The following is a 12,041-nucleotide window of genomic DNA, read 5'->3' as shown; positions in this document are numbered from 1 at the left end:
GGCGGCGTCGGCGGCGTCGGCGGGCGGGCGGGCGGGCTGGCGGGCGGGCGGGATCCGGCGGCTCCTCCGGCCGGGGGTGGATTACAATGGCAGCCTCTGCGGGGAAGAGACGCGCGGCTAGTTGCTGACTGCGGGGCACCTGCCGAGCGGTCAACTCCTCCAGGCCCGCCCCTCGGCCCCGACCCCGCCCGCGCCTCCAGAGCGAGGCCCCACCTGCAGCTTTGCCCGTAGGCCAGTCCCCGCGCCCCGCCCCGCCCTGGGCTGGCCCCGCCTCCCGCACGTGCGGGCTGTATAAGTGGCCCGGGGCCCAGCCGTGCTGATTCGCCCCCGCCTGGTCCGCCCGGAGCCGGCGTTCCCGCGCCGGGGCTCCTCTCCAGCCTGGGCCCCTCCAGGGGAGGCTCGCGGTCACCCACCTTATGTTTGGGGCATTTCAAAGAAAAGTTCTCTTCGATGAATATGCAACCTGTGAGCAAGAGAAGTTCGTGCGGTCAGAACGGCGTCTTGTCCGGCCGGGAGGGGGGCCCACCGCCCCGGACGCCCTCAGCTGCAGGGTTTTTTTTTCCAAAGAGTAAGTCAGCCTCTGCTTGAAATCCGACCCAATCCGAACTCCGTCAGCCCCCAGCCCCGCTGGCCCATCTGTCCTTTACTCTCCTTTCCCCTCCCTCTGGAACCCCCTTTTGTCATGGGGAGGCCTCCCCACTCTTCCCCTCGCCCTCCCCCGCTGTGCTTTGCTGGGCCACACTGGTCACGCCCTCCTGGTGGTCCGGGCCCAGCCCCTAGGTAGGCCTTGACACCCAGGGGGTGCTCAGTGAACGTGTGTTGACCAGCTGGGACTGGGGGTGGCACTCCCATAGGCATCATGCTTAGCTGCCCCCAGCAGCCACTCTGGACGTGGGGAGGGAGGGCCAGTCACCCATCCCCAGCCCCTCTCCTGGTGTCTGCACTTGGGGAGCCAGGGCCCAGCTGACGAAGTGGCCCGGGGCCTGGTGCTCGCTCTGCTAGCTCCAATGTGGGCTGCCTAACAAAGGGCGCAGGGTCAGTGGGCCTGGGCAGCTCTGGTGCCCCGTGGTCTGAGGGCCCGGCCCAGACCCCTGGAGAGCCCCACGGAGGACCATACTTCCAGACCCGGGTCGGGCAGGTGCAAGGTGCTGACCAGCAGCTGGGTAACTGCCGGGGGCTCCTGCCTGCCCAGCCCACTCCCTGGGTTCCCCCCGCGCCCCCCTGCTGCCTGGAGCTGGGTCCCCCTCCCCTCTGGGTGCCAGGCTCACTAGTCCTGCCTCCTTCTCTGGCCACTGTACCCCCTCCATGCCCCTCCCTCACACCGCCCCCTCCGGGCTCTGCCAAACTCTCCAACCCTTAGGCAGATGCCTCAAGTTCGACCCCAAAGGGAGCTGCACGTGTGGGGATTAACTGCCCCCCACCCCCGCACCCGGCCCTGCACAGCCCCTCTGTGAAGGAGAGAGGGGGCTGCCCAGCTGGGCCTGGTGGAGCCGGGAGGCCATGCAGAGCAGAGAGGAGCTGGCCCAGCTGGGGCCCCAGCTCATCTGGGTCCACCAGCCTCAGCTGAGCTGTCAGCTGACTACGGCCACCTGGGTGAGCTCAATCTGGCATGCGGCAGGGTCTGCCTGCCCACACACACCCTCCTGAGATGTGCTGGAGGCTGGGCCTGGAATGTCCGGTGGCTGATACACCAGTGGCACAGCATGCCCTGCCTTGGGCCTGCTCGCTGACCTGGGGACGCTGGCCATCTCCCTCTCCCCCCCTCCTCCCAGCATGGCCCTGCTTCCTGTGCTTGCAAAGCCTCTGAGGCGCAGGCTCCATCTGCATCTGCAGCCCCTCTCTCCGGAATGCAGGGCTCCGTCACCGGTCTGCTCAGGCCAGCATCTCATCTGTCCCCTGCGGCCCTACAGAGACCTCTGCTATATGGGGAATCCCTCAAAGACATCACTGGAAACAGCTTGTATCGCTCCAAGCCTGGTTTATGTGTCCCACCACAAGCCAGCTCCTGCCCACCTCCCTTGACCTCTTGAGGACTGGCTCCAATGTCACCTCCTCCTAGAAGCCATCCTGGATTCCCTCCCAACTCAGGATGGATCTCTCAGCACAGTCTCTCCTTGTCTGGTCTCCGTAACTTTAGGCAAGGATCACGGTTCTCTTGTCTGTCCCACTGAGACACGAGCCCCCAAGGAGGCTGGGAGGCGGCAACACCGGAGGGGACAGCGCGCAGGACGTGGAGCCGACCAGACAGTCACCCCCTGGTCCTGTTCCTGCAGTGCTGTGGCCACGGGTAAGACAGCCTGTCTGTGAAGGTGCCGCTGGAGACAGTGCAAGGCCTGGCACGGGGCTGGCAGAGCGCAGGCGCGAAGCTAATCACTGCGGGGGGGAGAGCTGCTGCCCGAGGCACCTGTTCCTGGAGGTCAGGCCCGGAGTCTGGTGAAGGGGCGAGTCCGCATTACAATCTGGTTCCCACGGCCCTCAGGGCAGGGTGCGGAGCCAGAGCGGCCCGGGTCCTGCTCCAGCGGGTTCCCTCCCTGAGGTGCTAGCGCCTCAGCCCTCACCAAGGAACCGTCACTGCTCAGTCCCGTGTGTGCTCCTGGGGGCGGCTCGGTGCGGACTGATGCCAGGAACTGGCATTCAGGTGGGAAGAGGGGTCCCCGGGCTGTGGGAGCAGGGAGGGTCCTGCCAGGAAATGCCTCTGCCCTGCCGTTGTGCGACAGGGTCACGATAACCTCACCCTCTTCCAGGGCAGCAGGGGGCGGGGGACAGAGATTGTGGGGGCTGGCCCCCAAATCGGACCGGAGCTGCCCTTTCCGGGTCGTGCTTGTGATCTCACTCCCTGCTCCAGACAGCTGCAGAAAGAAGAAATGACTCTAACCTCAGCTTTACAGATGGGGAACCGAGTGCAGAGACATCGGTGGATTCACCCAGTCCACACCTGAAGCATGCCACCAGAATTGGGGGCTCCGGGCTCTCTGGCCCAGGCCATCAGTATGCCACCTGCCTGGTGATTGTAGGTGCTCGATAAATGCCTGCGGATCAAGTGAGCGAGGGAGTGGAGAGAATGGGGCAGGTGCAGGGGAGCCTGGTCCTGACTCCAGGGCCCACCGTGCTGCTTAAACCTTCCACAGCTGTGCCGTGGAGCCAGGGGGAGTCTGTCTTGAACTTCCGTCTCTTTCCATCTCACTCACTTTTTGTTACTGAACTATCTTTTCTCCTTTTTCTCCAACCCAGTGAACTCCTGTTCAGCCTTTTTCCAAGGCCCAGCCCAGTAGCCCTGCTCTTGGAGGCCTGAGACCCTCCTGAGCCGTAGGCACCCCTCGGCAATGGCAGGTCACATACAGCTTTCCACTTTGTAGTTTGTGCTTCTGGGCACTCCTCCAGCAGGTGGCTGGGGACTGATGTGTCTCCTTGTCACCAGCACTGCCCAGCACAGGGCCCAGCCGAGAGACACGAGAAGGTAAAGAGTTGCTGGGGCAGAAGAGGGAAGCCGACGGGTCAAGTGCGGCCGGTTCGAGGAGCCGTGCCTGCGCCCCCGACCTTTGGTCCCCTTGGGCCGGCTCTTACCCGCATCGCTGGCACATGGGTAATGGTAGGTGTGGATGCATCCTTTGTGGCAGCACCCGATGGTGGCCCCGGCTTCTTGGCAGCTGGAACAAGTCTGGCGAGGAGAGAGGGAAGACAGGTGAGTCTGCAGCCGAGGGGCCCGGCCCCCACCCCTTCCTCCCAGGGGGCCCTGGAAAGGCAGCTTGGAGGGAGGCTCAGAATGGACATCCACAGGGTTGGTTTTGTGGCAGCCGCCGGCCTGGCACCTTGGGTCGGGGGAGCTCTCGGGGCGGGAAAGCAACCATCTTGTGGATAAGCCTCGGTATCCCGCAGGCCCGGCCGAGCCCCGGCTCAGCCACTGTGCACCGCGTGACCTCAGCCAAGCAACTCCGCTCCTCCCACCTCTTCCATACGGCGGGGGGGGGGGGGGGGGGGAAATGAAGGCTTCCCAAGGCACAGGCAGGGAGGGGTAGTTTTAAATTATGAATAGTCACAGTAAGCCAGAAATCACATCTTTGCCACTATTTAAACTTATGAACAATTTCCGACGCTGGCTTAAAAATGTGTGTGTGTGTGTGTGTGTGGGGGGGGGGGGGGGGGGGGGGGACAGCGCCTGCCTTATGGGACAGTCGTGAAGATTAAATGAGCAACTCCGTGTGCCCAGTGGATGACAATGCACAGGGCCAGCCACCGCCCGGCTGTGCCCTCGCCTGCCAGCTCCTCCCCACAGCCTCCCGGGGGGCAGCTGCACGGACGTCACTTCACAAACAGTGAAGCTGAGGCCCCCACTGCAGGCGGAGGCGATAAGTATCATTTCGTATCCTTTCCGGGGACAGAACAAGCCCTGGACCCAGAGTCGGTGCTCTACTCTCCGACGCCGCTCACCCTGCCCAGGACCCACGAGGAGGAGACAGCCAGTGCCTGAACGCGGGGTTCACGTAAACCCTACGCCGGCCGGCACGGCAGCTGGCCCACTCGGCCTCTCAAAAGCCAAAACCGTGGTCTGAGCTTGGGGGCTGCCCCAGGTTGGGCCCAGCTGCCTGCAGGGGGACGTGCCAGGACGGGATGGCGATGCCAGGAAGCCCCTTGGAAGCGAAACCTGAGGCCTGGGGAGGGACAGGCTGGTCCCCAGATCCTGCAGACCCCCTGTGCAGCAGGGGAGTGAGGTTTGGGAGGGGGGGGGGCAGACCCCTGCCCGGAGGCTAAGCCACTGAAACCAGTAACTGCAGTTCGTGACACACCAGGCACACGTGGAGGCCGCCTCCTGAGAACACTCTGATGGCATCAGCGTCGCTTTATCTTATACAGGTGAGGGATGAGAGCTCAGAAAAGCCGAGTAACTTGCCCGAGGGTACACAGCTCAAGAGCAGCTGGACGGGCTTTGAGCCCAGCAAACCCGCTGGAGCACAGGCTGGCGGTCATGGTGCCTCACTGCTCGGGGTGGGCTCTTTCCCACGCCAGGGACTGATGGGGACCCCACCCCCCATCCCCAGCAGGTGGGAGGCGCCAGGGATGAGTCTTCTCACGCCCTTCCTGGGCCTATAGCCTGAGAAGTGCCTGGGAATGTGCCTCTGGAGCAGAGCTGGGGTGGGGAGCTAGAGTGGGGGCTGGGGGTCGGTCTGGAACATTCATTGCCTCGGGATGGCAGTCTCCTTCTGGTCAGGACTGAGCCTCCCAGGGCTCTGGGGCAAAGGTGTGATGGGGTAGGAGTGGGCCCCCAGACCGGGCCCAAGTGGCCCTTGATGGTTAAACAGTGACAGTGGGCTCCTCTGGTGATGGCCTCATGCCACCCTGCCTGCACTGAGGCCCCCAAACCCTTGAGACAGGCATTTTAGATGTGGAGAAATGGAGGTACGGAGAGGCCTTGGGCCCTTCCGACCCCAGCGCCCACGTTCTGAGCTGTTCCCCTGGGTGGGTGATGCGGGGCCTGGGAGTTTGTGGGGAGAGGCAGCCTCTGGGCAGACTAGGAAATTGAGGTCCCTGGAGGTGGGCACAGCACGGCTCAGGGCGGGTAGGTGTGTAGGGGCCCCCAGGAAGGGACACAGAAGGAAGAGGGGTGCCCCCGGGCCTGCGCAGAAGTTCTGTTCCTGCAGAGCCAGGGTGCTGATGGGTGTGAAGGCCGGGGTCCGGCTGTCCCCGCAGCCCCACCCTGCTGACGGGCTTCGGCTCCCTGAGGCTCACAGAGGACGGTGACTTGCTGGGGTCACAGAACTGGCTCTTGGGGCAGAGCTGGGATTGGAACCGGGGTCTGCCTGACTCCAAGGCTGCACGCTACCACCGAGCTCCGAGGCAGAAAGGGTCTTGGCGGGGGCGGGCTGCCCACGGAGGTCTGGGCTTGTCAGTGGGCAGGGGGCTGAACCATGACCTGGGAAACCCCAGACCCCGTCCGTCTTTCCAGGCAGGGTGTCCTCCAGGTGTGGGTGCTGCTTTAATGAGCCCCTCTGAGGCTTGCCTGGCTGCCAGCCCCCACCTGGCCCGGGACCACCTCTCTGGCAGGGTGGCCGGTGACCACCCCCGTTCTGACCTTCCCAGGGATGCTCCCAGGGTGGGAGGCCGCTGAACCATTTTTGGAGGATGGCACAGCGGGCAGAGATGGGGTGACCGGGCCAAGCTCCAGCTCCGTGACATAACAGCCGCAAGACGCCAGGGAACCACAAGGCCACTCGGACCCCCGGCTTCCTCCCCAGGCCAACAGGTGGTTGGTGCAGTGAGGTGAGACCGAAGTGCCTGGAACCGCTGAGCTGGGAAGGAGGGGGTTGGCCCCTGTGCTTGGACAAGGTGCAGGAGCAGTGCAGCCCGGCGAGGCGGAGCAGCCGGGGACACTCGGGAGGCCGCAGGTGGCCGCCAGCTGGCCTGGGGATCTGAGCGCTTGGTATTATCTTTTAATGGCGGGAGACACCTGAATCTATTTCAGGGCTGCTGGGAAGGAGGCAGTGAGGAGGGAGAGAAGCAGACACACAGGAGGGAGGGGAGGGACCGGAGGCGGGAAGGGTGAGGGCTCCGGGTATTGGGGCTGCTGTCAAGGCTGGAGGACCCCGCACGGAGAGGGTCAGGCGCCGGAAACAGGGAAGTGTGGGCAGCCCAGCAGCGCCCCCCTGCCCAGCATAGGGCTGTCCGTGTGGCTGGTGGCGGGGGCGGGGGGGCTACCCAGAGGGAACAGGTGGGCAGGTGGGGTGGGCACAGGGCGGTGGGGCCCCGAGGGCTGGGGGCAGGGGGGCAGGAGCACGGGCCGCAGGAGAGTGCTGAGTCCCACCCCATCCCCGGGCAGCAGGGAGGGGATCGGGGGTCCCCTCGGTGATCGGAGTGGTGATCGGAGTAATGGTCACACTGCTGAGACAACATGCTAGTGTCACCCAGGTGGCTGCCACTGTCACTGGCCCCAGGAGATAGTCACGGAGCACGTGGACGGGCCAGGTATGGCTGTAATAGCTTTATGGGTGTGAACTCACATAATCCTCAGGGCCCCTCCACAGGGGACTATCATGTCCACTTTACAGATAAGGAAACGGAGGCACAGAGAGGTTAGGTTATATTCTTGGAGACACACAGCGAGGGGCAGCGCTGGGACCTAAACCAAGCCCTCGGCGACTGCAGTTCCTCAGGGGACGTTTTAGGGCCTCGCAGGAGAGGTTCCTGGACCACCCTGCCCCTAAGGGCTCACAATCCAGCCACCTGGTGCTGGAGAGGCTCTTCCCCCACAGGTCCCGCTGCACCTGAGGCCATGGAGGCAACCCCCTGACGTGCAGTTCTGGGGCCTGAGCATCTCAGCTGGTGAGGTGAGCAGGGCGCTTGGGGGCTTGGGGGTGGGGGCGTGCTGCAGCCGGAAGGGGCCGAGTGCGTGTGTGGTGGGTACAGGGCTGAGCAGGCAGTAAGGGGCCACAGTGGGAGGTCTGGGGCGCAGGGGTGGGCAGATGTGTCCTGCCTCGGCCTGGAGTGTGCCTCCATGTTCCGGCTAGGCTCCCCGCGTATTCATTTGGGATTGTGGTGTGTTTGGGCCAGACTGTAGCATTAGAGAGATGGCCTGTCTGCCTGCAGAACCCGAGGTCCCCACCGGCTGGGCTGGCCTCTTACCATGTCCATGGCCACCTTCATGGCCTCCTGCAGCCCAAAGAGCTTCCCGGCCACCAGGTAGACCCCGCCCGTCCACACGGCGCAGGCCTCGTGCACCCAGTGCTCCTGTGCGTCCCCGCCAGGCTCTGCCGGCGGCTCCTTGCTGCACTCGTGCTTGCGGCTCCTGTCGGCTGGAGCTGTCTCTTCACCACCTTCCCCCCGACCGTCACAGCAGTAGCAACTCTGCAGCCGCCGGGACAGGCCCCGGGCGCTGGTGCGCAGGGAGCCCTGCTTGGCTGGATCAGCTGGGCCGTCAGGCCTGGGGGGCTTCCCGGTGGTGGCGGCGGCGGTGGCGGCGGCGGCGGCGGCGGCAGCTGGGCACTCGAGGCCTTTGAGTGTCCTCTCGAGAGGCAGCGAGGCCTCCTCGCAGGTGCTCTCTGGCCGCACCTTCTCCTTGAGTTTTGGCTTCTTTTTGGGGAGGCAGTGTCCGGGGTAGTAGGGCCCACAGAGGTCCCCGAGGTCCTTGAAGTTGGCTGGGTTTTGGCAGAGGCAGCAAACAAGGCAAGAGGTACTCAGGGCCTTGGAGACCACGGGCCCCAGATGCATGGTGGAGGAGAGGGGCAGGGAGGGCCGAGGCTGAAGGATGGAGCCTCCGGGGAGCGTGGCTAGGGAGGCCCCGGCCGCGTCCAAAGAGAAGGAGCAAGAGGGTGACGAGGAAGGCTTCCTGTGGGGCTTGGGCTCGTCTCCGGGGGAGTTGACAACAGTGCACACGGTGGTGAACGCATCCCGCTTCTCCACCCGCACGAAGGGCGAGAAGGCGGGGCTGCGGCTGTCTGCTCGCAGCCGCTTGCAGGAGGAAATGTATTTGAGGCGGATTTCAGGCTCTGCGGGATCCAGGGGCAGCACCTGCTGCTGCCGCCGCCGCTTGGCGCGCCCCTTACAGGGTGAGGTGGTGGCATTCTTGGCCCGGCCCCGCGTCAGGCGCTTCCGCTTGGAATAGCTGCTGTAGTTGGCGTGGCCAGGCTGCTTCTGTGCCCTCACCTGGGGCTGGCAGGGCCGGCCCTCAGGGGGCTGGGAGGCCAGCCCCAGCTCCTCCGTCTTTGGCTTCTTGCCTCCTCCGCCAGAGCTGTCCTCGCTGCCCCCCTGCGTGCGGTTGGCCGTCAGGAGCAGAGCTGGGCCGAGATGAGGCCTCTTCTCCAGGGAGCCTCTGGGGAGTCCGAGGGCTCCAGCCCTGCCTTTCCGGCTTCTCTTCTTAGGTGCCAGGGCAGCGCCCCCGGGCAGTAGGGCCTCTGGGGATGTGAAGGCCTCAGTTTTGAAACCGTCGGTCGAGGACAGTTTCTTATTGTTCACGAGTTTGCCTTTTAAGGATCTGTTGGTTGGATTTCTGCATAACGGACCGGCCCCCAAGGCTGCTGGGAACTTGTGCCCAGTGCTCACGTTTAAGAGGCCGCCTTCTGCCCCCAGCAGGCTGCCCCCTGCGCTCTTGAGCCCACGGTCCTTCTCGGGAAGGGATGGGCTCTGAGGATTCCCGGGAGGGGCCCCCGGTGCTCTGCATGCAAACTTTTTGAGGCTGGGCGAGGTGATCTTCTGCACGATGGCCTCCAGCTTAAGGCCCCGGCCTTTCCGGGGGGGCAGCACCTTGGTCTTCATGGCGCCCTGGACGGACGCCCGTGAGGCCAGCTTCAGGCTGGCGTCAGGGGCCTCCGGGGGTGGCGGCTTTGCCGTGGGCTCACTGTTGCCCTTGGCAGGCTTGGCCTTCTTGGGAGACGTCATCCTCTTGAAGAGGGTGGGAGGGCCCTCGGCCCCCTCCTCCTTCGTGTCCCCACTGGTGCTGCCGCTGCGTAAGACCAGGTTGCGCTTCTTGGTGGGGACAGGTGCCATGAAGGCCGACTTCCTTTTGAGGGCGTGGAGGGGCCGATCGGAGAGCTTGCCGCCTGTACCAGGCTTGGGGACCCTTGCCCGTTGGCCCGCCCTGCCCTCCTTCTGGGGGCTACCGGCGACCTTGAACGTGGCGGGCAGGTGGTTGTTGGTGAGGAGCTTCTTGGCGGCGCGGCAGTTGGGGAGCCGGCTCTCCGAGGCCCGCCGCCGCTTGCAGTGGAAGGCCTCCTGGGTCCTGGTGCGGGACCGGAGGATCATGGAGCGCTGGTCTTTGCCTGGTGCATCCGGCGAGTCTGTCTCCTTGGTCTTGGAGCCCATGGGGCTGCTGTCGGAGGCCACGGGCAGGGCGGCCGGGTTGCTGGGGCTGGATGCGGCCTTGGGGGAGGGCTTCCCCACCCGCTTGCCCGACTTGAAGGCAGCTCGCTGCTTGCCCCCCAGCTTGTCTGGGGGGGCAGGGGTGGTGGGCAGGCCCGGGGGTCCGGGCGTGCGGGGCTCACTCAGGGCCGTGAAGGAGCGGGTGCACATCCTGGGGAGCCCTTCCGAGGTCCCCCGGCCTGGGGCCCCTGCCCCTTCCATCTGTCCCTGGGGGGGCCCCGTGCACGATTCAGGGAGCAGCAGGTCTTTGGGCAGCGCCGGGGCCCTGCACGGGGAATCCTCGGCCTCGGGCAGCCCCCGGTGCACCCGCCGGCTCCGTAAGCTTTTGCCGCGAGGCACAGGCTCCTTCTTGGCGATGGGCGCCTCGGGCACAGCGGGCTTGTTCGGTTTCTGGGTCAGGGAGGCTTCCGGGGCCAGGGCGGTGGAATCCCCCGGGGCCAGTGCCCCCTCGGGCCCCTCTTCCCCTGGCTTCATGTGGGAGAGGGAGGACTCGAACCAGCTCTGCACCTTAGACTCGGTGCCCACGGTGGGGCCCAGCAAGATGACGGACTCGCCAGACAGGGCGCACGGGGAGCCCCAGCCGGCCTTGGGGTCCAGCACCTCCTCCACCTCCTCCTTGCCACACAGCAGCGGGGCCTTGGGCGACAGTGGGTCCTGCAGGGCCGGCCTCTGCTCGGGGCTGCCCAGGAGCTCGCACAGAGACGAGTACTCCTCCGCCTCCAAGTCCCCCTTCCTGCCTGCGGGCGGCAGCAGTGGGAGGTCGCCGAAGTCGGCGGCGGAGCAGCAGTGCCGGCTGTCCTCCAGCCACCGGTCGGCCTTGCCCACCTCGGGACACTGCAGCAGCCCGCCCGCCTCCTCCTTCACCCCGCCCGCCGCCTCCTGCTGGGAGTCCCGGGGCACCACAGCCTTGTCCCCCGAGGGCTGCTCCTCCGGGAAGCCCAGGCAGGCCGAAGCCTCGCGGGAGGCCTCCTGCCCGCCGCTGTCGGCGGCCTGCCCGCCCTGCTCCAGGCCCTTGGCGAGCTCGCCGGGGTGCAGCCCCCACCGGGGACAGGCGTCCCCCAGGTTCTCCTCGGGCCAGGCGAAGGGGTTGGCGCCGTCCGCCGAGCTGGCGGCGGTCGTGTCTGGGAAGCAGTCGAAAGCCGCCGTGGCGGGGTCCGAGGCGGCGGCCCCCAGCGTGGGCTTGGCACCAAAGGAGAGGGGACCGGTTGTCTTCTTGGGGTCAGGGGTGGCGAAGCCCACGGAGGGATCTTCGAACAGCCCTGGGCCGAAGTCCTTGGTGCCGCCGCCCTTCTCCAGCTGCAGGGCCTCGGGCAGGGCGTCCTGCTCCCCCGGCCGCGGCCACGCACCCTTGGCCACGGGGTCCAAGCAGGCGCTGTGGTTCTCCAGCGAGAAGGGTGGCTTGCCGGTGTCCTTGGCCAGGCCGGGCGCCTCGGCCCAGACCTTGTCGGCCTTCTCGCTGATGGCCTCCTGCAGCCCCAGGATCTCGGAGGCCAGGTCGTCCTGCGCCAGGGCGCTGAGCAGCAGGCGCGGGCAGTCCCGCTCGCCAGCCACGAGCTTGGAGAAGCTGTCGAGCGGCAGGCTGCCGTGCAGGCTCTGGAAGGAGTCGTCGGACTTGGTGGACATGTCGTCGGGTGAAGTTACGGAGCAGGTGGACACGGACTCGGGCTTGGCCTTGGAGCTGCCGTGGACCCTGGCGGGGCTGCCGCGGGCCTGGCTGCAGTAGAGGAGGCTGCGCTCCAGCGGGTCCTCGGAGCCGCTCAGGTAGTCGGCCTCGGGCGGCTCGGCGTGCGTGGACTGTGGTGTGCTGCTCAGCGGCTCTGACAGCGGCGTGCCTGCCGGCTCGGCCGAGTAGCCGCTGCCCTCGGGGCTGCAGTGCTGGCTCTTGTGCTGCTCCGGGGTCCGGGCCGCCAGGCTCTTGACGCCCTTCTTCTGGGGCACGGCTGCCTTGGAGAGCAGCAGCTGCTGCACGGTGTTGGAGATGTTCTCCACCTGCGAGGTCAGCGCCGTGAGGCTGTGCAGGCTGAGGTCTGACAGCAGGCTCTCGGGAAGCTTGTCCTTCTGCAGGGCCTTGCAGTTGGCGGCCTGGGCCTCCACGGAGCCGGCGGCGTCCGTCGGGGAGGGGTTGAGCAGGGGCATGAAGTGGCTGTGGTCCGCGAGACCGGCGGGGAAGGCTCCGGGGCCAAGCGGCTGCTGGT

The 12,041-nt window shown here is 66.2% G+C and overlaps 1 protein-coding gene across 1 annotated transcript in view; it reads right to left on the bottom strand.

Annotated features, from left to right (window-relative positions):
• RAI1 (retinoic acid induced 1) overlaps positions 1-12,041 on the bottom strand; it is a 15,222-nt gene that overhangs the window by 1,458 nt on the left and 1,723 nt on the right. Inside the window, exons 2-4 of the mRNA XM_007448417.1 lie at positions 7,615-12,041; positions 3,565-3,658; positions 414-463 (exon numbers count right to left, since the gene is read on the bottom strand). The exon at positions 7,615-12,041 is cut by the window's right edge and continues 5 nt beyond it. Of these exons, the coding sequence (XP_007448479.1) occupies positions 414-463; positions 3,565-3,658; positions 7,615-12,041 (4,571 nt within the window). The remainder of the gene's footprint in view (positions 1-413; positions 464-3,564; positions 3,659-7,614) is intronic.

This window comes from Lipotes vexillifer, unplaced genomic scaffold, assembly GCF_000442215.2.
Source record: "Lipotes vexillifer unplaced genomic scaffold, Lipotes_vexillifer_v1.1 scaffold533, whole genome shotgun sequence".
NCBI classification, from domain to species: domain Eukaryota; kingdom Metazoa; phylum Chordata; class Mammalia; order Artiodactyla; family Lipotidae; genus Lipotes; species Lipotes vexillifer.
The sequence above is the reverse complement of the archived record's forward strand: the minus strand, read 5'-3'. Positions and strand labels throughout refer to the sequence as shown.